This window comes from Cajanus cajan, chromosome 5 (genome assembly GCF_000230855.2).
Source record: "Cajanus cajan strain Asha chromosome 5, NIPB_CcT2T_4, whole genome shotgun sequence".
Lineage (NCBI taxonomy): Eukaryota > Viridiplantae > Streptophyta > Magnoliopsida > Fabales > Fabaceae > Cajanus > Cajanus cajan.
In genome coordinates this window covers 7,418,980-7,442,888 of record NC_138521.1, presented here as the reverse complement: position 1 = coordinate 7,442,888, position 23,909 = coordinate 7,418,980, and the positions used below count along the sequence as shown (strand labels likewise).

General features: G+C 30.9%; 2 protein-coding genes across 3 annotated transcripts; one reads left to right on the top strand and one right to left on the bottom strand.

Moving 5' to 3' along the window:
* Positions 1 to 6,886: 6,886 nt before the first annotated feature.
* On the top strand, positions 6,887 to 14,644 carry LOC109817514 (protein STRUBBELIG-RECEPTOR FAMILY 6). 2 transcript variants are annotated; one of them, XM_083074849.1, is made up of 17 exons: positions 6,898 to 7,132; positions 7,581 to 7,627; positions 8,962 to 9,085; positions 9,184 to 9,255; positions 9,344 to 9,409; positions 9,501 to 9,572; positions 9,667 to 9,738; positions 10,131 to 10,202; positions 10,293 to 10,358; positions 10,457 to 10,519; positions 10,610 to 10,917; positions 11,448 to 11,755; positions 12,113 to 12,384; positions 12,802 to 12,934; positions 13,533 to 13,669; positions 13,769 to 13,925; positions 14,127 to 14,644. In XM_083074849.1, exons 3-17 carry the CDS (start codon positions 8,979 to 8,981, stop codon positions 14,274 to 14,276), a joined length of 2,055 nt encoding a protein of 684 aa, XP_082930975.1. In that variant the 5' UTR covers positions 6,898 to 7,132; positions 7,581 to 7,627; positions 8,962 to 8,978; the 3' UTR covers positions 14,277 to 14,644. The 2 variants fall into 2 exon arrangements, with proteins under 2 accessions (XP_020238367.1, XP_082930975.1); XM_020382778.2 differs by lacking the exon at positions 7,581 to 7,627 and having other exon boundaries at positions 6,887 to 7,132.
* Positions 14,645 to 17,094: 2,450 nt separating this feature from the next.
* Positions 17,095 to 20,761, bottom strand: RPT1A (regulatory particle triple-A 1A). The gene is made up of 10 exons (XM_020382780.3): positions 20,596 to 20,761; positions 19,781 to 19,862; positions 19,397 to 19,488; positions 19,227 to 19,304; positions 18,942 to 19,003; positions 18,691 to 18,835; positions 18,393 to 18,611; positions 18,127 to 18,308; positions 17,708 to 17,883; positions 17,095 to 17,464 (listed from the first exon to the last, which is right to left on the bottom strand). The coding sequence occupies exons 1-10, from the start codon at positions 20,680 to 20,682 to the stop codon at positions 17,307 to 17,309; spliced, it is 1,281 nt and encodes a 426-aa protein (XP_020238369.1). The 5' UTR covers positions 20,683 to 20,761; the 3' UTR covers positions 17,095 to 17,306.
* Positions 20,762 to 23,909: the final 3,148 nt, after the last annotated feature.

Here is a 23,909-nt window from a genome sequence, read left to right as displayed (position 1 = left end):
GAGTTTGAACATAAGTTTAAACTTTTGGCTCGTTCTCAGCAACAGACTACAGTTGCTCATGATGGTGTTTGAGTCAACACTAAAGGGAGTTGTGCTGCTCCATATCCCTCAGGGGAATAGACTCACACTGATGTACCAAACCAGTGTGAGTTATATGTTGAGGATGTCCCCCCACGCTTAGTGGCTATTGGCCGAGTATTTGAGGGTGGCTCAACCATCCATGGTGTCCCTCTACAACCAGACTAGACACGGGTTGTGGTTGACCAAGTTCAAGATGTTGCTGCTCCAGTGCCTTTGCCCAATACAGAGGTTCAACTAGTGGGGCAGGCAACCGGCACATTCTTAGCTTGGCCAAAACATTTGGTGATGCCGCTTTCAGCACGAGCAAAGGTAATTCTATTATTGCTCTTTTATATTCTTATAATTCTATTATTTTTTAACTAATTTTGATTATTTCTTTAGGATTTTATCAATCGTGGTAAGGAGGTCATGAGAGAACCTCATGTTGATCATGTTAATATCGCAGAAGCTGAGGATGATCTCATATCTAGGCTTCTGACCATATTACCACGACTAAAGAAGAATCCAATTCAATTGCAGTGGGACATTGGAGTTTTTGGAGTTGATAGCTCTGATGTTCCACTATACATATCCCTGCCTGATGCATTAGAGATTGTTGGGGGAAACTCCATGTTAAATATATCTATCATACAACTGTGGGCCATGTAAGTCATATTTTCTTTTATGAGTCTAAATTTATAATAATTACATTTTACTTTTAATAATTATTTGTGTTAGGTACATGGACAAATTGAGTGTGGAGCAAGCACAAGCACAAGTATATGGATTTATTGAGCCTCAATCCATCCAAAAATCAGGAAACACTCAGGTCCACATCCAACAATATATGCAAACATGGATGAGTGAATCAGGAAGATATATATACATGGCTCCATACATTGACGGGTTAGTTTTTTAATTGGTTTTTTAATCATGGTAATTTTATAACTAATTTGTTTGTCATACAATATAGGTCCCATTGGCAGTTAATGGTAATCATTCCTAAGGAATACACCGTGGTGGGGTTTTGTTCACTACATCGAAAACCAAGCCACGAAATTAAATGTCAATTACAAGGGTAACTAAAATTTTTCATTATGTTTTAAAACTGTAATTATATATATTCGCTAACATCTGTTTTTATTTCAATTAATTAGAATCGTGTCTGGAGCTAATATTTTAAGTGGAAGAAGCAGATCATCAAAGACATTGCACTTCATATACCCTAAGGTTAGCAAATTAATTAATACAGGCAATAATATTTAAATTTATTGACTTTGGAAATAATAGTTATTTGTTTCTCATTTTAGTGTAATAAGCAACAAGACTCGTTTGAATGTGGCTATTACATCATGTATTGGATGAGAGCCATAGTTTCTGCGGGTATTACTGATTCTTGGGTGCAGGTAATTCACATAAAAATTTATTTAAGTATATTTACCTTTACGATAATTAACATTGCATATTAATGACACTTAAATTAATGTTTCAGGTCTTTCAAGATCCATCTCCATTGCCCGAAGATGAGATCATCAAGATAAGATAACAATGGGCAATTTTTTTTCTTCAAAGTATACAATAGTTAGATTTCTAAGTTTAGTTAGTTAGATATTATGTTTACCTTTATTTAAGTATATTTACCTTTACGATAATTAACATTGCATATTAATGACACTTAAATTAATGTTTCAGGTCTTTCAAGATCCATCTCCATTGCCCGAAGATGAGATCATCAAGATAAGAGAACAATGGACAATTTTTTTCTTCAAAGTATACAATAGTTAAATTTCTAAGTTTAGTTAGTTAGATATTATGTTTCTAGTTTAATAGGATTGACAAACATATGTTTTATAGGTTTTTTAGGATAATAGGATTTACATTGTCATAATTTATGCTTTTTAAAATTTATATATTATTTTCTTTTTGTCATTCAATTTTGAAATATAATTTGAATTTGTATTCTGGATTGCCTGGTTTATATATGCAGGTTTTATATTGGGTATATCAAAAATAAAAAAATAATAAAAAATTTAAAAAAAATGCCAGATTTTACGTCGGACTACACTATGTCCGACGTAAATTTACATCGGACCTAGCACTGGCCGACATAAAATCTTAGGCCCTTTTTACGTCGGGCATAGGGCATGTCCGATGTAAATTTACGTCGTGTCTCAGAAGCGACATAAATTTACGTTTCCCGCATTAACGTCGGAGCCTTTTCTGACATAAAAGCCTTAAAATAGCCGACGTAAAAGACCTATTTTGTACTAGTGATTAAAACATATAGTGTTATAATCCTCTCCAACAAATAAGAATTTTCGTCCCAAAAATAGACTTACTTGGAAAAAGAAAAAGGTATTAAACTCTAAATTGCTAACTGATATGTCACTAGACCTACACGACAAAAAATTTGGTAAGAATCAATAAATTTTGGAGTCAATTTCTTGGCCCTTACAATCCTTCTTACTTTAGTAGTGGGTGTCACCTTCAGGAATACATGTTTCCCCTCCTCAAACTCTAATGGTTTCCTCGTTCTGTCCGCATAAGACTTATGCCTACTCTAGGTAGTTATTATTCTTTCTTGAATCAGTTTCACCTTCTCGATAATTTGTAGAACTAATTCGAGTTCTACATCCATTGACTCACCCTCCTGGTACCAACATAATGGAGTCTTGTACCTCTTATCATACCATGCCTAAAAAAGACTCATCCCAATATTGGCCTGAAAACAATTGTTATGTGTAAACTTCACTAGAGGCAACACTTTCTCTCAACTACTTAGATGATCCAAAATACAAACCCTCAAAAAATCCTTCATCCATTGAATTGTCCTCCTTGAATGTCCATCCATTTGTGGATGATAAATGAAACTCAACCTCAACCACATTTTTAAAATTTGATGCAAACTTTACCAGAATCTAGAAGTAAACTTTTGATTCTGTTAAAAATAATATTGAAAGACACTTTATACAACCGTATTATTTCTTTAATATACAATTATGTGAACTTCTCCAAATATCACTTCTTGCTATTATTATAATAATAATAACAATAATAATAATAATTATAATAATAATAATAAGATGTTGATTGCATGGACGAAACCCAGTTCATTTACGCGGAATGCTGACCTTCGATTTTCGCCTTGATACCAACATCCAATATTTTATACATTGATCATGGTCCCCATTATTATCATTCCAATGCTCAAAAGTCAACATAATCGAAACCTAATTATTAATTTATTATTGCGAAAAGGATCAAAACCTTATTTAAAAGCTGATATTAATTCGAAAATCTTGCAATAGATGATTAATAGTCTCCCCTCACCCTTCTTCAAACATATACTTATATATATAATATGAATATGAAACTTTATTTAAAAATAAATATTTTTTTATCATTTAGATCCAGAAATCTGATTAATAATTTTGCAATAATTAAGAATTTGACACGTTTTCTTTTCTTATATAATTCTTTTATATAATTAAAATGTATAACTCAATTTTATCGAATCTATTCATTTAGAAGTGGAAAGTACTTTTAATTATTTATAATTAATAATTGATGAATGCATAACTATATTACCGTATAAGGCGAATACTTTATATATATATATATATATATATATATATATATATATATATATATATATATATATATATATATATATCAAATTTAATACTAATTAATGGAGCAGTTTTCGACAAACAACTTTTAATTTATTTATGTAATTAAAAGATAAGTACACTTTTTCATGAGAAATAAGCCACGTTAATCTAAAAGTAATCCTTTACTTAGTATTAAAAGTCTCATAATATGGTAAAGTGTTTGATAAAAAAAAAGTTCAAAAAATCAAATCATTCGTAAATTATTTCGATCTATTAATTTACTTTTAATATTATAATTTTACCAAAAAAATATTTTACTTAAACACTTATAATTGATTTATAATATTTTAGTCTTCTCTTCGGAGATAAAATTACTACATGTTATATATAAAAAGAAATTTATCAATAAAATAATAAATTAAGATTTAAAGATAACATTAAGAGTAAAATGTTAAAAAATATGTTATAAGAATTTAAGTAAATTAAAATATTTGGGGAAAAAATACCACCTTAAAAAATGAAAGCATTGAAAAGTAAGAATATAATTAAATATAATAAAAAATAAATATTGATAAGAAGAATAGAATTAAAAGTAATTCAAATCACTATTCATTATATTTTAAAAAATTATATATAATTATTTTATTTATATAAAATAATAAATACATAAATTAATTTAAGTATGCATGTAAAAATCATTTAATTATCTTAATTTAAATTATTCTTTGTTATTTTAATTATCTTAATTAATATTCTATATTTTACTTTTAGTATTAAACTAACTAGAGTTGTTAATAAAAAAAACACTAAAAACTTAAGGATCTAAAAATGATAAAAAAATTTATGGAAACTAAAATAATTTTGATTCTTTTATTAATTTGATATTAATTGATCTTTTCATTAATTTGATCTAAAAATTTTCGAAATTTTGGTCCTTTCATTAATTTGATATCAATTGATCGTAAAATTTTAATATTATTGAGTGATCTATTACTATTTAAGTGACGTGATATTTAGTAATATGACATATATGGATAAATATTAAAAGATAACTTATAAAAAAATTATTTATATTTATTTTAATGAGTTTTTTATATTTATTTTATTAATGAATCTTATTTACATGTATTTTTTAAAGTTTTTTTCATCTTCAAATGTCATGTCACTAAATGTTACATCACTTATTTATAAGCAAATGCTAAAATCAAAAATCAGTGATTCAGTCAATACAAACCTCACATTGTAATGGATATGTCATCAACATGTAAAGATATCCAATTTAGCCCAATCGATTTTTCAGTCGAACCAATGGTACACTCAAAAGTCTAAGTAAAATATCACTTAAGTATAAGTAATGCTAAAATTGGGAATTGGTACCCAGCTAATCCGAGTCTCACATTAAACTAGATATGTCATTAACTCATAAAGGCTTGATTTGGCTTAATCGATTTTTTGGTTGAATCAATGAATTGATGAGTTTTTGGTCAAATCAATAGTATACTCAAAAGTTTAAGTAAAATATGTATAAAAGTGTTAAAGGTGAAATTTAAATACAAACCATTTTTATGTATGTGCAAATGCCTTACCACTAAGGCAAATGATATTTTTTATAATCATATGTAACAATAATATATATAGTGACCACTAAACCTACATACTTTATTATTATATAATTCACTTAAAAAAATTATATAACATATTTTTAATTTAAAATTATATATTGGTTTATGTAGTTCAAGAAACCTATAAATTAGTTATTCTATCATTATTATTATTATTATTATTATTATTATTATTATATTAATTATAATTTATTTTATAAATTTCTTTAAGACATGATATAAATTTTATTAAAATTTATAGATATAAAATATATGACATAAATATTTAAAAAAAAAACAAATTAATAAAGATCAAATCATGTGTTTCAATTAGTAATCTACTTATTTAACCTTTAACCCACTAACCTAGTACTGGTTTCATAACTAATCTAATTTTTAAAATATCAAATAAATGTCAATTTGATAAAAGAATTAAAATTTTATATTTTGAAAAATAGGAAATTAAATATTTTTATTTCATAATAGAAAAGCCAAAATTATAAATTAAAAAATATAAGAATTAAATATGTAATTTATTCAAATTAAAATAAAATATTATTTATAAGTTCTTAACGTTTAATATATAGATAAAATTGTAAAGTGAAGTTGATATAATATTTAAATTTAAATAAAATATAACAATATTCATTAATAATAACATGTTTATATTTAGATAAAAAGTTATCAAATTATATAATATAAATTTTAAAAATTAATATATTAAATTTATTAATTAATATAAATAATTAAATTATATTTATAAAACAAGTATGAAAAATAATTTATTTTAACTTATAATTTTTTTAGTCAAATATATATTTTAATTAAAAGTATTTTAAATTAAATTTTAAAAATAAAAATATATTTTTAATTCAACCAATTCTACGCATTTTTTTTACCAGTTCAATCATCGCAAAACCATTTTTTGACTAATTAAACCAATTAAAAATTGATTTTTGTTAGAGAATCGAATTAATCAATCGGTCTGATAAACCATAATTACGATTCTTATATGTGAAACTTTTATCCCTATTATTTCTATTTCATTTAGAAGTGTGTTTGATTAAAAGGAAAATTGAGGAATTTTTAATGGAAGTAAATAAAATTTCTCCTTATTTGATTTGTAAGGGAGACACATATATCATAAGTTGCATATTATTTTATTTTTAGAAATATTAATAAAAGACGCGTGAGTTAAAATAAGATTTTATGACAATTTAATTTTTATAATTTTTTATTATCAAGATTTAGTTTTTTAAAATAAAAAATTTTCCTTTTTTTTCAAGTCTCTTTAATACTGAAGAATAGACAAAAGGCATGAGAAATTTCAACTCTTTTATTTCTTATTTTTTAAAATAGGTCAGTCTTCTGTTATCCTCCATTTCCCTCATTAAACATTATATTTTTTAAAAAAGGTTTATAGGATTAATACTAAGCAAAATAAAAGCATTATATGTTTTTTAGTGTTTACTGTGGCCAGTGGACAAGAGAATTTGCAAATATATTTATTTTCCATATAAGAGAACACGAAAAGGAAAATAATGAATAATGAATAATGAATTTACAAAATATAGAGTATACTATATACAATAATTACGTGATAAGGCGATACGTGCTTGCCAGCTTTACTCGGCAATGGTGGCAACATATTTAGTGATGAACCCATAATATATTATTATCAAAAATTAAAAATTGGCCAAAAGGGGTTGATTGCACATCCTTTTAGCTTTCTGGGTAGGAAGAATTTTGCGAGAAAAGATTGATTGGGAAAAAAGATGGTGTTGGATCCAAAGCTGGTGCTGGTGGTGTTCATCAGCACCTGCATTCTGGCCATCAATGGAGGCACAGATCCAAATGACGGTTAGTGTCTTCTTTGATTACACTCTCAACTGTGCACTTTTCATCTCTCTCTCTCTCTGTCTGTTGCATTCTGCTACTGTTACTCTGTTAGTTAAGACTACCACTGTTTTTTGTGTGTTTTTGTTTGGTTTTCAATCAGGTTCTGTGGACAACTCTGTCAATTACTCAGCAGATTAGTTTGATTTGGCCTGTGTGTTGTGTTTGGTTTTATTGTCTTTTGAATCATTGTGAAGTTTTCCAGCTGATCTCTTCAGTGGCACATGTTTAATTTTGTTGTCCTGAAATGTTACTGTTTACTCAGATTGATAGGGTGAAATATGCTTTGTCTATGATTTCAGCTAATGAAGGACTTTATAATATATGTATATATATTATTAGTTTTGTTTAAGCTCTGTGTTCTGTGCGTGCTATGTAGCCGGTTGATTCAATTCTCACTTCATTACTGTAGAGAATGTTGTCAACGAACGAGGATTGATCGAACATCAAGAAGTTGACGTAATATTCAGTTACCATTTTCTTATATTTTTTTCTTGAAGTATAGTTGAACAAATTTCCAAGTTCCAAAAAGGGAGATGCCCGTTATAATAATGTCCACTCGAGCTGCACAAAAACAAATTGCAACAGCTGAGTGGGACCCTTGATCTTCCACTTTAGTTCCCTTCCATTTACTTGTTGTCTTCTATATTGCTGTGTTTTCCTTTTGATGTTCAAATTTTTCCTCCTTGTATTATGATGTCTAATGAATTAATAAAAACATGGAAATTCTATGAGAAGATTTAGCTACAGAGATTGCAGTTCCATCTTGCTTCTGTTCTCCCTTAGGGACTAAATGTAACAGTCTTAGTAAAGCAGTAGACCTCATGTGATTGACTTCTTGGGCTGTAAAAGGCCCACCATTCTCTGGCTGCTCTCCATCCTTTGTAGAAGGTCTCAGCATGCATTTGTATCAACAGGTTGATTGCTTTATTGCCAATGACAGTAACCTTGGACAATGTTAGCTGCATTTGTGCCTAATTCCAGAATTATAGTCAACTCTGTTCTTGGCTTTATATAATGAATTTTGACCTGCCATATTTCTGATGAGATTTGAAGTATAACATAGTAATTGAGACAACACCACTAGTATGCAGGATTCTATCTTGACCTATATGCTATTTCTGATAGGCTCTAGCAATTTATTTAAGGTTTGAGAATGCTTGCATGGAATAAATAAACTTGTTTTTCTGATTTTTGCATCTTGTTATTCATGTCAGATGTAATCCTATACTTATTTTTGTTCTTGTTTTGTTATCAACATCCACATACTTAACTTGCTCTGCTTTGGGACACTTTGAATATATAAAATGTGTGTTTGGTGTACATCTGATATTAAATTTTCTACTAAACCCCAAGGACGAACTCTTGTTAATTTAAACATGTTATGATTTAAATTACTTGCATATTTTCTCTGATTTGGTAAGTGGCTAGGTGATGTGAATAGGTTTTCTTCATGTTCTGTAGTCAGTAATATTATTTTTCATGAACTCCCATGCACCCATTAAGGATGTAAAGTCAATATCATGAAGAATCAATTATGAAATCTTCAATGAGAACATTTTCTGCATTCATGCTGAGAAGATCAATGATTAATTTGTTCACTTATGCCTAGAAGTGATAAAATCTATATAATAGGTTCAGTAGTTGGCAAGTAGTGTACATATCTTAAAATATGTGAAAAGGATGGTTGTACAGATGCAGACTGGCATTAACGTAATAGAAATTTATAATACAAATTTCTATTTTACACATCTGGGGTTTACTAACTATCCTTTTCTGAATGTCTGATGCAGTGGCTTCTCTAAAGGGTATGTATCAAAGTATGAACTCGCCAACCCAACTAAATTGGAATGGTGATGATCCTTGTGGACAGTCTTGGCAAGGCATTACTTGCTCTGGCAATCGTGTAACAGAAATGTGAAGTCACAATCTCCCTTTCACTTTATATGACTTGACTGTTATAGTTTTAGGTGCTGATTCTGATGATTATTCATTTATTTTTCACTTCATATCAGTAAGTTACCTGGTCGTACACTAACCGGATCTTTGGGTTACCAGCTAGAACCCATGACATCTGTGACAAACCTGTAAGTTAGTAGTCTTATACTCTCATTCATCATATAACCAGTTTTATATGTATTGTTATGATTCTTGTGACCTTTCAAAATTCTGTAGAGACCTGAGTAACAACAATCTTGGTGGCACCATACCATACCAACTTCCTCCTAATCTGCAGTACTTGTATGTTTCCATATTTTTTATTACTTTTTTGGTTTAGTTTTGTTCTGATACAATTTATGAATTTCTAACATTCATGTTTCTTTGGATGCAGAAATCTTGCAAATAATAATTTCAACGGGCAAATCCCTTATTCTCTTTCTGATAAGACTTCTCTTATAGTCCTGTGTGTAATCATCTTCTTGACTTCTTGTACACTTTTTATTGTATAAACCTCCTTCACACTGGACTCATTTTTTAAGTTAATCTTGATAATGTAGGAATCTTGGTCACAATCAGCTCCAGCAAGGAATTAATGTTGATTTTCAAAAGCTCTCTTCTCTCAACACATTGTGAGATTCCTCCTGCCCTTCAACAATATAAAAAGTAGTCTGGATTACTATCAAGTTTATGTTAACTATGAAATATTGATCTTTTCATTTTCAGTCTGATTTTATGCTCATTGTGGTGGATTGATTTTCATTTTGCATTTCGTAATTTCACAATATTACTTCTCATCCCATCTTTAAGACAATTTATACTATTATTCTGCGAAAAATGCTCCATATACATTGACTATTGCATTATATTCCACTGCATATGTTTCTTGTAATTTAAAAACCCGCCTTTTTGTTATAAGTATCAAATGGAGGCTATGCTATTTCATTTTTGAAGTAAAGTATGCTAGAATTTGGTTTGGTGACAATTCAGGGCAGGTGACTATAATATCTATTATTTGTTGCAGGGATCTATCGTTCAATTCTTTGTCAGGTGACCTGCCTCAGACTTTGAGCTCACTTTCAAGCATAAGCACCATGTATATGTCTAATTTTTCATTTTTTACTGCTAATTTTTCATGGTATTGAAAATGATTGCATTCTTAGTTGACTTGTTCACATTTATGTAGGAATCTGCAAAGCAACCAATTTACAGGCACCATTGATGTCCTTGCTAATCTGCCTCTTGATAATCTGTACGTCTCTGTTTCATATAACAGCAGTGGAATACCCTTTCGTATATTTCAATAGAAGTACCTTTTCAGTTGTCTTTATGTTCTTAAATTTTTCTCAGGAATGTGGAAAACAATCATTTTACCGGCTGGATACCAGAACAATTGAAAAATATAAACCTACAGTATGTATTTCCATCATCAGCAATTTTGGTAAGAATCAGTTTTTCATCATGAATTCTATAAAACTTGAAAATGGTCAAATTTAATGACAGGAAGGATGGTAATGCATGGAGCTCAGGACCTGCACCCCCACCTCCTCCTGGGACACCTCCAGTAACAACAAGAAACCGAAATCACAAATCTGGCGGCCATACCACATCAGATGGTGACTCAAATGATGGCGGAGACAAAAAATCTGGTATAGGCGGTGGTGGCATTGCTGGAATAGTGATCTCCATCCTGGTTGTTGGGGCAATAGTAGCATTCTTTCTGGTGAAGAGGAGATCCAAAAAGTCATCTAATGATGTTGAAAAGCTTGACAATCAGCCCTTGGCTCCTCATACTTCAAATGACGTGCATGGTCTGCATTTTGTTCTTGCATACTATTGAAAAATTGTTTCCATTCTTTCATTATGAGGTCTCCTTATTTTAGCTCACTTGTATAGTTGTATATATTGTATTTCAATTTTTTAGGTTCACCCTTCAATCTTCCAAAACCACCTTCTCTGTTGGCAGATATGCTTAACCATGAAAGGCTTAATTCTGCTATTGATAAATGAATTTTGCGATTCAACCTATAATATTGGCAGATAATCTGTTTTTTAACTGTAAGGCAAGTAGGTAGCAATTACTTCAACATTTTTTTTCAGGGACAGAGGCATGTTTGGTACCTTGGCTGTGGCCACACTAGAGAAAGTGAATTTTTGTTATAATCAGTCAAGCCAAACTGCACCACTAATTAAAAATGACTAGGCTGTCTACATTTCTTTCTCCGATTGGAAAGGACTGCCTTGTCTTACTGCTTTCAATTTACTGTTTAGTTGTGAAGCCATTCTGCTTTCACTTATTGTTCTGATTGAAATTGACATGTTAATATCTGTCATAATGCAGAAATGAATTCCATGCAAACTTCATCGGTTATTGACTTGAAGACATTTGATACAACTTCGGCCCCAATAAGCCTTAAACCTCCACCTTTTGATCGTCACAAATCATTTGATGAAGATGAGTTTTCAAAGCAGCCCCCGGTTGTAGTCAATAGGCCCATTACAGTCAAGAAGACTGTCACAGCTCCTGCAAATGTAAAATCATATTCTATAGCTGACCTACAGATTGCTACTGGAAGCTTCAGTGTGGATCAGCTTCTTGGAGAGGGGTCTTTTGGTCGTGTGTACCGTGCTCAATTTGACAATGGAAAGGTATTTCTTACCTGTTTTTGCTGCAAATACACCTCTATATTTAATACTGATGGCAGATATTTAATTTCAAAATATTATCATGACATTATGTAATTTTTCCTAGAAAGGTGTCAAATCTGAATTATTTTTATACTGAAGTGCATGAGTGCTTGTGTAATGATGTTTCTTTAAAGTCCTATGACTGCTAATAAAAAATCAAAGAAGTATGAGAAGTCCTTCTGCTTGTAGATTTTACATGTATAGCTAATATCCCCCAATAAATACCATGTACTTTTCTACAGTAGACCATATGTACAATTCATGTACCTGCTTATTAATGGTTTTGATTTGGTTTTCTCACTTATGAAAATGTTTTAGGTTCTTGCTGTGAAGAAGATAGATTCATCTGTCCTTCCCAATGATTTGTCTGAAGATTTTGTAGAATTAGTTTCAAACATATCCCATTTGCATCATCCGAATGTGACAGAGCTTGCAGGTTATTGTTCAGAGCATGGACAGCATCTACTAGTCTATGAATTTCATAAAAATGGATCACTGCATGACTTCCTTCACCTACTTGATGACTATAGTAAACCATTGATATGGAATTCACGTGTGAAGATTGCTTTGGGGATTGCACGTGCTTTAGAGTAAGTTGTTTGTTAATGTAAATAGAAGATCTTGATATTGCATTTACAGACTCTTGTCCAGTTGGTTTTATAGACTCTAATATCTTGACAAGAACTAGTTATTCTAAAAGCTGAAGTTGTTATGTGAAATGTTATTAGTGGTTTTATATCTAACAATAACTAAATCTAATATTCAAATTTGAAAATTAAAAAATAGGATAAAGTAGTTTGGGATTATACAATTTAGATTTGATGCAATATCATGTATAAAGTCAACATACTATCAGCAATAAGGAATTGTGACTTTGAAACTAAGGACCTTACTATTAATAGACATTTAAATAGATCTAGTAGTATAACATAAAATTGGGTTTCAAGCATCAATGTAAATTCTTGCCCTGAGAATCAACAACCTAACTCTGTTTGCTTTTTTCCTAGGTACCTCCATGAAGTATGTTCACCATCAGTTGTTCATAAGAATATAAAGTCATCCAACATATTGCTTGATGCAGATCTTAATCCTCATCTTTCCGACAGTGGATTGGCAAACTATATTCCAAATGCAAACCAGGTGATTTTTGTGTTTTGGAACATTATGGCTTTTGCTATGAATTAATGTGTTTATAATTGGATATGATGGTGTTTGGCCAGAGTAGTTTAGTCTTCTTTTGCTACTTTTCTATGTATTTTTATGTTTAACTACTCATTCTCATTTTCAGTTTTGAAGTAATTGTTCTTACTTTAGACTCTCATTCTTTAGTTGATATTGCCATATATGTTTGAGTTTATAACAATTAGGGAAAGAAAACGAGAATGGTTAGACATATAAAATATTTTGTATGAATCATTGGGTTGTGTAATTGGCATTACGTCATAAGTTTGAACCTTATTGTCGTTCTTTTGAATAAATAAATCAAAAAAATTATGAAGTACTATCAAGGATTGAAATTTCAGGACCTCTTTGGTCATAGAGAACCTAATAATACCATGTCAAAAACTAATTGTCCTAAAAAGTTTAAGATACAAGGTGCGCTCAAGAATGGATAGATAGTGTTTGTTTCAATCATTGAAAATAATACAGTTCTCTTACTGAATGTTATTTCTTTTTCTGGTCACTGACATTTACATACTAAAAGTATTAAAAATTCTAAATAATGCTTCATGATCAGGTATTGAACAATAATGCTGGATCCGGATATGAAGCTCCTGAAGTTGGCTTGTCTGGTCATTACACTCTTAAGAGTGATGTCTATAGCTTTGGAGTCGTCATGTTGGAACTTCTCAGTGGACGAAAACCATTTGACAGGTGAAAGATTGATATAACATTAACATCACAATATTTACATGTACATACATTCCAACATAAAAGGGCACATGCATGATTGTTTAAACTTCTCTTCTACAGCTCAAGGCCAAGGTCTGAGCAGGCTTTGGTTCGATGGGCAACACCTCAACTCCACGATATCGATGCTTTGGCTAAAATGGTTGATCCTGCATTGGAAGGACTATACCCTGTGAAGTCTCTATCTCGATTTGCGGATGTTATTGCTCTTTGTGTTCAGGTAATATATTAATGTCAGTCATGTTTCATTCAAAATTTACTATTTTTGTGAATAGGCAGCAAATCTCTATTTGAACTGTTAAACAATAATTGTACCTCACTCATAAGTGCTATGCTCAAGCAATAGGGTACCCTTGGGGATGAACAAAATATAAATGTAATAATGGATTATTATGTTATTCTAATTTTACTTTTGGGGCAGCCGGAGCCAGAATTCCGACCACCGATGTCAGAAGTGGTTCAAGCATTGGTTCGATTAGTACAGCGTACTAACATGAGCAAACGGACGTTTGGAACTGATCAAGGAGGATCCAACCAAGGAGGTGATAACCAAGAAACACAAGACATGTAAATGGGAACAAAAGCCTTGTGTTGATAGAATGGCAGAAAAGGAAAACAATATTAATATTTTCATCATTTCTTCATAACCCCTCAGCCAGTTTCTCTCGAGTTAGATTGGTTGCACCTTTGATTATTGAAGCTAGAGAACTATTGGTGTATGTTTCTGAGCTATTTCTTTTATTGGTGGTATAAATTTCAATAATTTAACCTTTTGCAAAATTGAAGCTCGGTTAAGATTGATGGTTGCCATCTTGTTGTAATAAGTAGGAATCATAGTTAAGCTTTTTCATCCTATTTTGTGATTGTATGGGTCCAATATTTTGTATTAGTCTAAACTCTAAATAAATATTCGACCTGTGTTGGGGTCATTTTTCTCCACTGCTTAATCTTCATCAGGGTTAATGACTCAAAAAATGAACCATTTTGTGTTTAACTTGAAGATGCCGTGTGAAAGGCTCATCATAAAGTAATATAGCAATGTTTTGGCTCTTCTATCAACCACATTGTCACTGCTCAGATTATCATCAGCATTAATTTTTCTTATTTCTTGTTTTTTTTTTCGTGTTTCTTGCTCAAACCTAATCCCATAAAGATGATAAGATGCTTGGAACAAGGAGTAGCATCTAGTGTCAGATGGGGAAAAAGTGCATTAATTGGATCAAGAACCTCTAAAGATGGAATGACATCAAATTCATTCTGGTGGTGGTCACACGAGAAAGACGCTTCTTGTGCAAAGGAGATCCTTGTTAGAGATCAAAAAACTTGGTTAGGAAGATGCTTGTTAGAGATCCTAGTAAACCCCCAACATATTAGTCGCAACTGGTAAATGTTTTTCACCCAAACATTTTTTTTTTATGTTTGTGTAAAATTAGTCTAATTGTGAAGAATTTTAATAATTTATGTTAGAGTAAAACTCTATAGATTAATCTAATTATTTATATACCGTCGATGTAAAATTTCTATTATATAAATTCCTCGAACTATGTTTAAAAAGCAGTAAAAAGAAATGATTTAGACTTAATGGATAAGTTTAAAATATTAAGAATTAAAAACTTTGAAGCATCAAATTTAAAAGTTAACTATTGTGGTGTTGTTATTGTATAAAAGAATTTGTTAACTACATCTACTTGTTTATTTAATTGATTATCTTGTAAAAATGTTTTTTTTTCAATCAAGTCTTTTTAAATATGAATGTGAAATCTTTAATTGTGATTTTTTATGTAGTATATTATCATCCTCCAACTAAAAAAATCGTAAATATATAATAAAAAAATCTTTTGTATAAATTAAAAGTCATTATCTTAAATAGTTCAATATTTGTCCTCCTTAATTAAAGATTGGAGTATTATTTTTATTTTGGAATATCACTTTACTTTTATAAAAATTGGTCCAATAAAAAATTATACCTCTTTATAAAAAAAAAATCTCGTGTAAAAAGAGTTTGCAAATAAAGTAACTTTAATTTCATAAATGTTCAACAATCATTGAGAAAAGGAGGCATGATGCGAGAACCATATGTTCATAGATCTTAGTGTGGATAAAACTTGAATATTTGTACTTACAATTGTGTTGTATGTAAAACTTACAAAATCATTAATATATAAGTCATATAATGGATAGGTAGATTATTTGTGAGTAAATGTTAAAAAAATATTTACCTACAAATTTTTAATTTTTAGTAATAATTTATGTCTATACTATAAGTCATGACATGCCTTATCCAAATCAAAACCTAATTCAAATATTTAATGTAAAAAAAACATTAATAATCAATTCATATATATTAAACATGAATTTTATTCCTATCATGCAAGAGAAGACTATTTTACAACGTGAGAATTTGCAAAAAAGAAAATTTTAATTTGTATCTAATTCAATTATTATTTATCATAATTATTTATAAATAAAATATTAATATTTTAAATAAATTATTAATAAATAAAATAATTTATATTATAATATAAACTATTTATATAAATGTAACATATTATTTATATATTTAAAAATTTTATTTAATATTTATATAAAATTTTAAATATAATTTATATATTCAAACATAATATTTATTATTTTAATTTATTAAAATTTTTAATTATATATAATAAACATATTTGAACATTGCATAGATTAAAATATTTATAAATAAGACTACAGTTCAGTTCCTATAACATTTAATATAGGGTTTTAGTCTCAGATTTTTAATTTTACAATCTCGTAAAATTTATTGCATAGATTAAAATATTTATAAATTAGACTACAGTTCAGTTCCTATAACATTTAATATAGGGTTTTAGTCTCAGATTTTTAATTTTACAATCTCGTAAAATTTACAATTTTTGTTTAGTTTCATTTGACAGTTAACATTGTAACAATAATTCTAATTTAACACTAAATAATTCACACAAAATTAACTTTTATTAATATTTAAATTAAATTATAATTTTAACAATCATTTTTACCACATAAAAATAGTACATACTACAAAGTAATAAAAATTAAAGACTAAAGATACATTTTAACTTAAATATTAATTTAAGTTAAATATTAATCATCATGCCATTTCCTTAATAAGTTAATATCATCTTAATATCAAGTCATGTTTGATATTATAATTTTACCGGATGAAATTAAACCAAAATTACAAACTAGGGACTAAATTCATTAAACTGAATACTATAGGAGGAAAAAGAAACAACATAGACTAATTTATAATCATTGTTAATATTTTCATCCAACAAAACTCGAATCAAGTTACTCAAATCCTAACCAATTTCACCATGCAAATGACAACACGAAGATGATTTTTCCCCAATAACGAACAACTGCAATTGATAATAAGTATATTCTTTAAAGGCTAAAAGAAGGTTTTACTCAATTTTGCACGTAAAACATCAAGGAAACGTTTGCTACAGGCGAGGATGCATTCAAACAGGAGTTTCACAGAAAGAATCACACGTCCTTCAATTTTCACAGGGGAAAATAAATATTAATTGTACGTTCTAAAACGGTCATGGTCCCGGGGAAGAGATGAAAGAATAACTCAGTTGTAGACCATATACTTGGGAGTTGCACTGAACTTCTGGTATCCTTTGATGACTTTATTTACTGCATCAAGGAAGTCTTTCTCTGTTACAGTCTTCCTCCGAGCACGGATAGCATACATACCAGCTTCTGTGCATACACTCCTTATATCAGCTCCTGTAGAAAACAAAAAGTTCTCTATCAGAAAACCTATGTATAGAAATACTTGAGAATGAAGCACACAACATTAGAAAGCAAAGCTTTAGAGCATCAGAAAGAATGGAAGCTTCAAAGATCTCTCAAAACCAAAAACAAGTTTGACCAGAAATTATACTAGCAATATACTGAAATCCTTAATAAATTGATGGTCAAAAGTACAAGATAAATTATGAATTGCCTAGTATTTAAAACTGTTCGTACCTGTGGAATTTGGGCAAAGTCGAGCCAAAAGTTCAAACCGGATATCCCTTTCACAGTTCATGGTTCTTGTATGTATCTTGAATATCTGTGTCCTACTCTCCAAGTCAGGAAGGCCAAATTCAACTTTACGGTCCAATCGCCCAGGCCGTAGTAGTGCTGGATCTAGGGTGTCAGGCCTAGAAATTGTGGACAAAAACACAAACTATAAGCCCAACTTAGTAGCAGAACTTCCTAATTGAAGAAAAACAATCACAGAACCATGTAACATTTGCAAAGCAAGTTGAAAAGAACTCAGCAATATGACCATGCAAGAAAAAATGAATTTTAAAGAACATTTGGAATGGCTTCATAGTTATGACAAAACTGACTCTTTACACACTTAATCACTTAGAGACATACTCTCAACAAAATCAACCAACCTGTTAGTTGCCATCAAAACTTTGATGTTTCCCCGAGCATCAAACCCATCAAGCTGATTCACAATTTCAAGCATGGTCCGCTGAACTTCATTGTCACCACCAACACCATCGTCAAAACGTGCACCTCCAATTGCATCAACTTCATCAAAAAACACAATGCAAGCCTTCTTTGAACGAGCCATCTACATGAAATAAAAGTTTGGTCAAATTATTCACTTTCATGAAAACAATGATCAAAAGCTAGAAAACGGGTCTTATGTGTTTACCTGAAATAGTTCACGAACCATCCTAGCCCCTTCACCAACATATTTCTGAACTAGCTCACTTCCAATGACCCTTATAAAACAAGCATCAGTCCTATTAGCCACAGCCCTGGCTAGAAGTGTTTTCCCAGTTCCAGGGGGACCATAACAAAGAACACCCTTCGGAGGATCAATCCCAAGCTTGACAAATTTCTCTGGATGAAGCATGGGAAGTTCAACAACCTAGCAGGGAAATTACAACTTAGTGCCCCGTGATTTTACTTCAATATAATGTAAAAAACAAAAAGTTACAATGACTTACTTCACGCATCTTTTCAATCTGCTCCTTACAACCACCAACATCATTATATGTCACATCTGGCTTCTCTTCAACTGTCATCATGGTTACACTCGGATCAATTTTTGGAGGCAAAGGAATCTGAATCTGATATTTGTTTCTATCAACACTGCAACGATAAAATGAAGGTCAAACAAACAAGCAGACATGGCCATAGAGTTCCTCTTCTTTCTGTAGTTAATATTCTAGCATCAAATTACTCATTGGAAACATACCCAACACGCATGCCTTCCTCTATGTCAGTGGGGGAAACCTTGTCTCCTAGCCCAACAACAAACTGCCATCATCAAAGCAGAAGGTATATAAGATATATTAGACCCAGCTTGACAACTTGAACATATAACAAGGGGAAAAAAACTTGGCATTTTATGTGGCATAAGACAATTGATCAGCAACTGCTATCTTAATTAACAAGTGATGCCAGACATCTTCAAACAAAAACCTATCTGATATATAAGGGGATTTTGAAAAGATTGTTACAAAAATAAAAATATAAGCACCTTTGCAATCTGCTTCACATTAATAACATATTTGGCATCTTCAGAGTTTGGATTTATAATCTTTGTGCACCGTGCCACCTGTTCAACAAGTAAACATAGTTAGCAACTCCTGCTAATATTAAAAACACTTGCAAGTTAGAAAAACTCCACCAAATAAAAAGAATAATCACCTGAAGAGGCTGCTCCTCCTGCATCATTTGCTTATCAGAAACAAGATCCCACTGGCTTGGTGCAGCTAACCCGGTATCAGACTCCTTGATACCTATTATAACAGGAAGCAAACATCTAAGGAGGTGCTTAAGCGTTAACAGCATCCAGTTCATGTAATTAGTAGAACTGGTATAAAACAGAACATATACACAATAACAATTATTAACCCCTTCCTTCAGTTTTTTCCTGGTTAATGAATGATAGCCACAAACTAGAGTTATCGCCTTTCAACAAGACATAATTAAATTCAGAGATATAATATAGAAAAAATACCCAGTTAAGGAACTACTTGTAACCCATCAAAAAGGAAAAAGAGAGTAACAAACTAAATCATTTGCACATACCGCATAAGTCATTCACTTTCTTTGCCATATCTTTGATTTCCTTCTCCACCTTTTTTATGTTTGTGGAGTAAGGTCCCAAACCCTGTGCGAACCAAATTATACTATAAGAGACTGTTTATAATTATAAACACACTAATGGTTAGAAAGCAACAAATGCGGACAAACATTTTCTGCCCAAAAACTATAAGGAGAAGCTGAGAAGGGCAATCAATAATCATTATATGAGCAAAGCATCTTGTGAACATAAATACCAGTCAGCATTGTATATTATAGAGTAAAGAGACTTCACACCTCAGCAACCCCTAATGAAACCTAATTAATCTACATAGCCATGCAATAACCCTAAAATAATGTTGAAACCTGAAAAGGCCCCGTGCATCTACATCAAGATTTATGAACAATAACCACGTAGCTACCAGAAACACCAAAACCAGCAACCTCAAGCTCTTGCCATCCGCAAAGTACCGAAATCTACATTACTTTCATTTTCCAGAGCAAATCTTAAACTTCCTAGAGTTCCAAAATTAATATAAAAAAACTCAAAGTAACAGACTTTAACACACCCCATGATTCAGAATCAGAATTAAGGGAAAGTAGGTCAAGACAGTAAACCTTCCCCCAAAACACTAAGCAATTAAAACCCAGTAGCAGCAGAGTTGAAAGCAAATTAGACGACGATTCATTTGGGATGGCATAGGAAATGGCACAATAGAAGAAGAATTAGAATATCATGCGATTCTTAGGAAAACGAAGATCTGCTTAGCCTAAAACGGAAAAAAGGGAAATTAGGGTTTTAAAGAGAGAGAAAAGATTACGTAGGTTTTGAGGAGGGCGATGTCATCCTCGTCGAGGGGTCGTGGGTTCTTCTCGTCCTTGAGATCGTCTTCGTGTTCAATAGCCATCGATGATTCTTTCTCCGATGCTAAGTTTTCTTCAGAGAGAAGAGAAAGAAACTTGAAAATGTTGAAGTTGTAAAGTAATGGCTTCAGCTATGCCCCTTTTATGACTGAGAATCACAAACCAAATGAGAAAACCAGTAAATTAAAAATTATTAAATATTACAACATAATAAATAGAAATAAAAATATTCACAAAATTAAGATAAAATAATTATTATTTACTTATTTATTGTAATTGAAAATAAAATAGAAAACATATGAATATTATATTATTATAATGTTAATTTCTTTTCATTATTTTTTTCATTATTTTAACATATTTTGAATAAATAAATAAATGACATAAGTAACATTGAATAAAAACAAATTTTTATAATGATAAAATTTTCTAGCATTATAATCTAAAATTATAAAGTTAAAAAATCTATTAAACCATAATTTTTCTTTTGTTAACTTGCTTAACAAGTTGAGTAAGACACTGATATTTTTTTTTTAAATGTTTTACAAATTAACTTTAATGAAAAAAAATTTATGTGATTTTTTTTAAGGAGTGAACATGAATATGGATGATTTAGATTTAAGGAATGTTAAATACAAATCGATCAATGTTAATTAATTTCGTTAAATCAATTTTTTGTATTTTTTTTATTTAACAACTCAGATTTAATATTCAATAATATTTGAGCTAGTTTAACGGTTTAATTTGAGTCAAGTGTTGAAATAATGAAGAAAAATTAGAAGGAAAAAAATGAAAAAGAAATATAAGAAATAAGAAATCATAATAAAATTAAAAAAAAAAAAAAAGTTTATGAATAATTTTAAAAGTCAAAATTATTAAATTACATAACATAAAAAATAAAAATAAAAAATATCCTAAAATAATTTAGGTTTGGACAAGTTTCGATTGGTTTAAGTTCCACACCTTAATCAATAGCATTGAATTTATAGTTTTAAAATCTTAATTGGATCCATAGTCCAATTTAACAAAAAATTTCCTGTGCCCTCCTAATGCTATTGTAGGTAAGAAAAAACATATTACTTTAGATAATTTTCTTTTGTAAAAGAAATTTTGTCAAAGAAAAAATTTCAAAAAATATCCATCTTTTTTTTTACAAGAGTGAAGAAACAAAAAAAAAAAGGAAAAGTATAAATGAAAATATAGAGATTATGTTCTAGCAAAAATTGTTCCTCTCGTGTTAGCTAGGAGAAGCAAGGTGGGCCACAATGATGAACTGAAGTTGATCCTCCGAGGAATCACCAAACTTAGCAAGCGGATTTGCACAACAATTGCCTTCCCATAACGCATGATGTAGGGTGCAATCCCATCCTCTGACCAAGAACTTTTTTAGTAGAATGAACTCATTAGCATAATGATGATGAATCTCTATCTTGTTTTGCAACAGCTCCACCAAAAGCAGAGTTAGAATAATAGTTCACTATTTTAAAACATTCATTCCAACAAAACTCCAACTCATACAAGAGAGTGAGAATTTTCGCAAGGAGGATTAGAATCTGGTCACCATATCCAGTAAAATCGAACAAGAAGGACCCATAGTGATCTCGACAAATGCCACCAAAACCAGTGTGATTCAGATTTGCAAGGAGGCTTCCATCAATGTTCAAGGCAATTGAACCCTCCTCCATATTATTCCTAGCCTGTGTTGTTGGATTCCGTATGCCACACACGTGGATTGAGCAACAGCAAAAGCTAGCATGCAAATCGTGGTACTTGATATCCACTTGTCCTTGAAAATAATGTGATTCCTATTGCACCAAAACTGCCACACAATCATAGGCACGATGGTTCCATTACACATAATTAAGTCTCTGATTCAATATATAGCAATTGCTTTAAAGATGGGAACATCTTGAAAATGGAAGCAGTAATAGCACCATATATGAGTAACTTCACTACAAAGTAATAAGGTGTGCATTACAAACTCCTACAAATAGCCACATATAGGACATGATCCATCTCCAATAATGCCCTTATCTTTTAAGATCGCTTGAGATGGGATAGTAAAGTCAAGAACTTGCCAAATGAAAAATTGCACATTAGTAGGAAGTCTTACTTTCCGAATCCACATCCAGCAAAATTTGTGACTTAAATTGTCTACCTTATCATTCAACCAATCATAAGCACTCTTTATGGAGTAGGTCCCATCAATTGTATGCTCCCAAGCCTAAACATCTTAGGTTCCCTCCATAAGACGGTGTTTTATCTTATGTATTGCATTTGTCACATGCGATAGAATGCATGGGAAAAACTGTTCAAGGTTCCAAGAGTCATGACACCATACATCCTTGACCTTAAAGTTCAAGTCATGGATTTCAACCCATGGAACATTGTTGGACAATAGGAGACATCAAGGCCCAAGGTTGGAACCAAAAATTTGTATCCCTCGAACCAAGTTTCATGCTAAATCCATCCTTGAGATATTCTAACGTGTGTTGGATAACATTTTAAGTGTGCAAGCCCTTACTGCTCCCCTACTGGAGAATATGCCCATTCCTAAAGTACTTCTTCTTGATAATAATAGTCCAAAGTTAGGTAGATAGATTTAGCAGTTCCTAAACTAGGATCCCCAATAAAGTTGTATTTTGATGACGCGTTACCCTAATTTCGAGACCACCATTTCTCTTATGTTGAGTAAGCTTCTACCCACCAATATGTGAAGCCCACAATTAGAACCCCCTTTCTAAATAAAAGAGTAGATCGATTTGTCAATAAAATCACAAATTCCTTTTCAAGGTATTGATAAATTTGCACCACATACATGGGAATAGCTTTTAGCACCAACCTCACTAAAGTCACCCTCCTTGGCTTATTAAAAAGGCGACTTTTCCAACCAACAAGCTTGTTGTTTACCTTTTCAATGATATTAGAGAAATTTGCCTTTGTAACACGCCTCTAAAACAAAATAAATATTATTACACTAGGAATGAAATCACTTGGCTCACAAATTTTGTCTTATTCCTTGTCCCTCCAATAATAAATTGCCATGTCAATTAAAATAACCACCTAGGATTTTGAATTTTTTTCTATTTTTTTTATTACAACACGAACATTTCTCTCTTTCATGGAACTCGTCGAGAAATTGCTCCTCCTTCAGTAGATTGAGGATGTCGTCCACCACCGAAATGGCACCACCACTAGTTTGCATGTTCCCAAACGGATATCCTTCCTTTGGATGGTATCTGAAATAGAAGCCTCAGCTGAGCAAGATGAA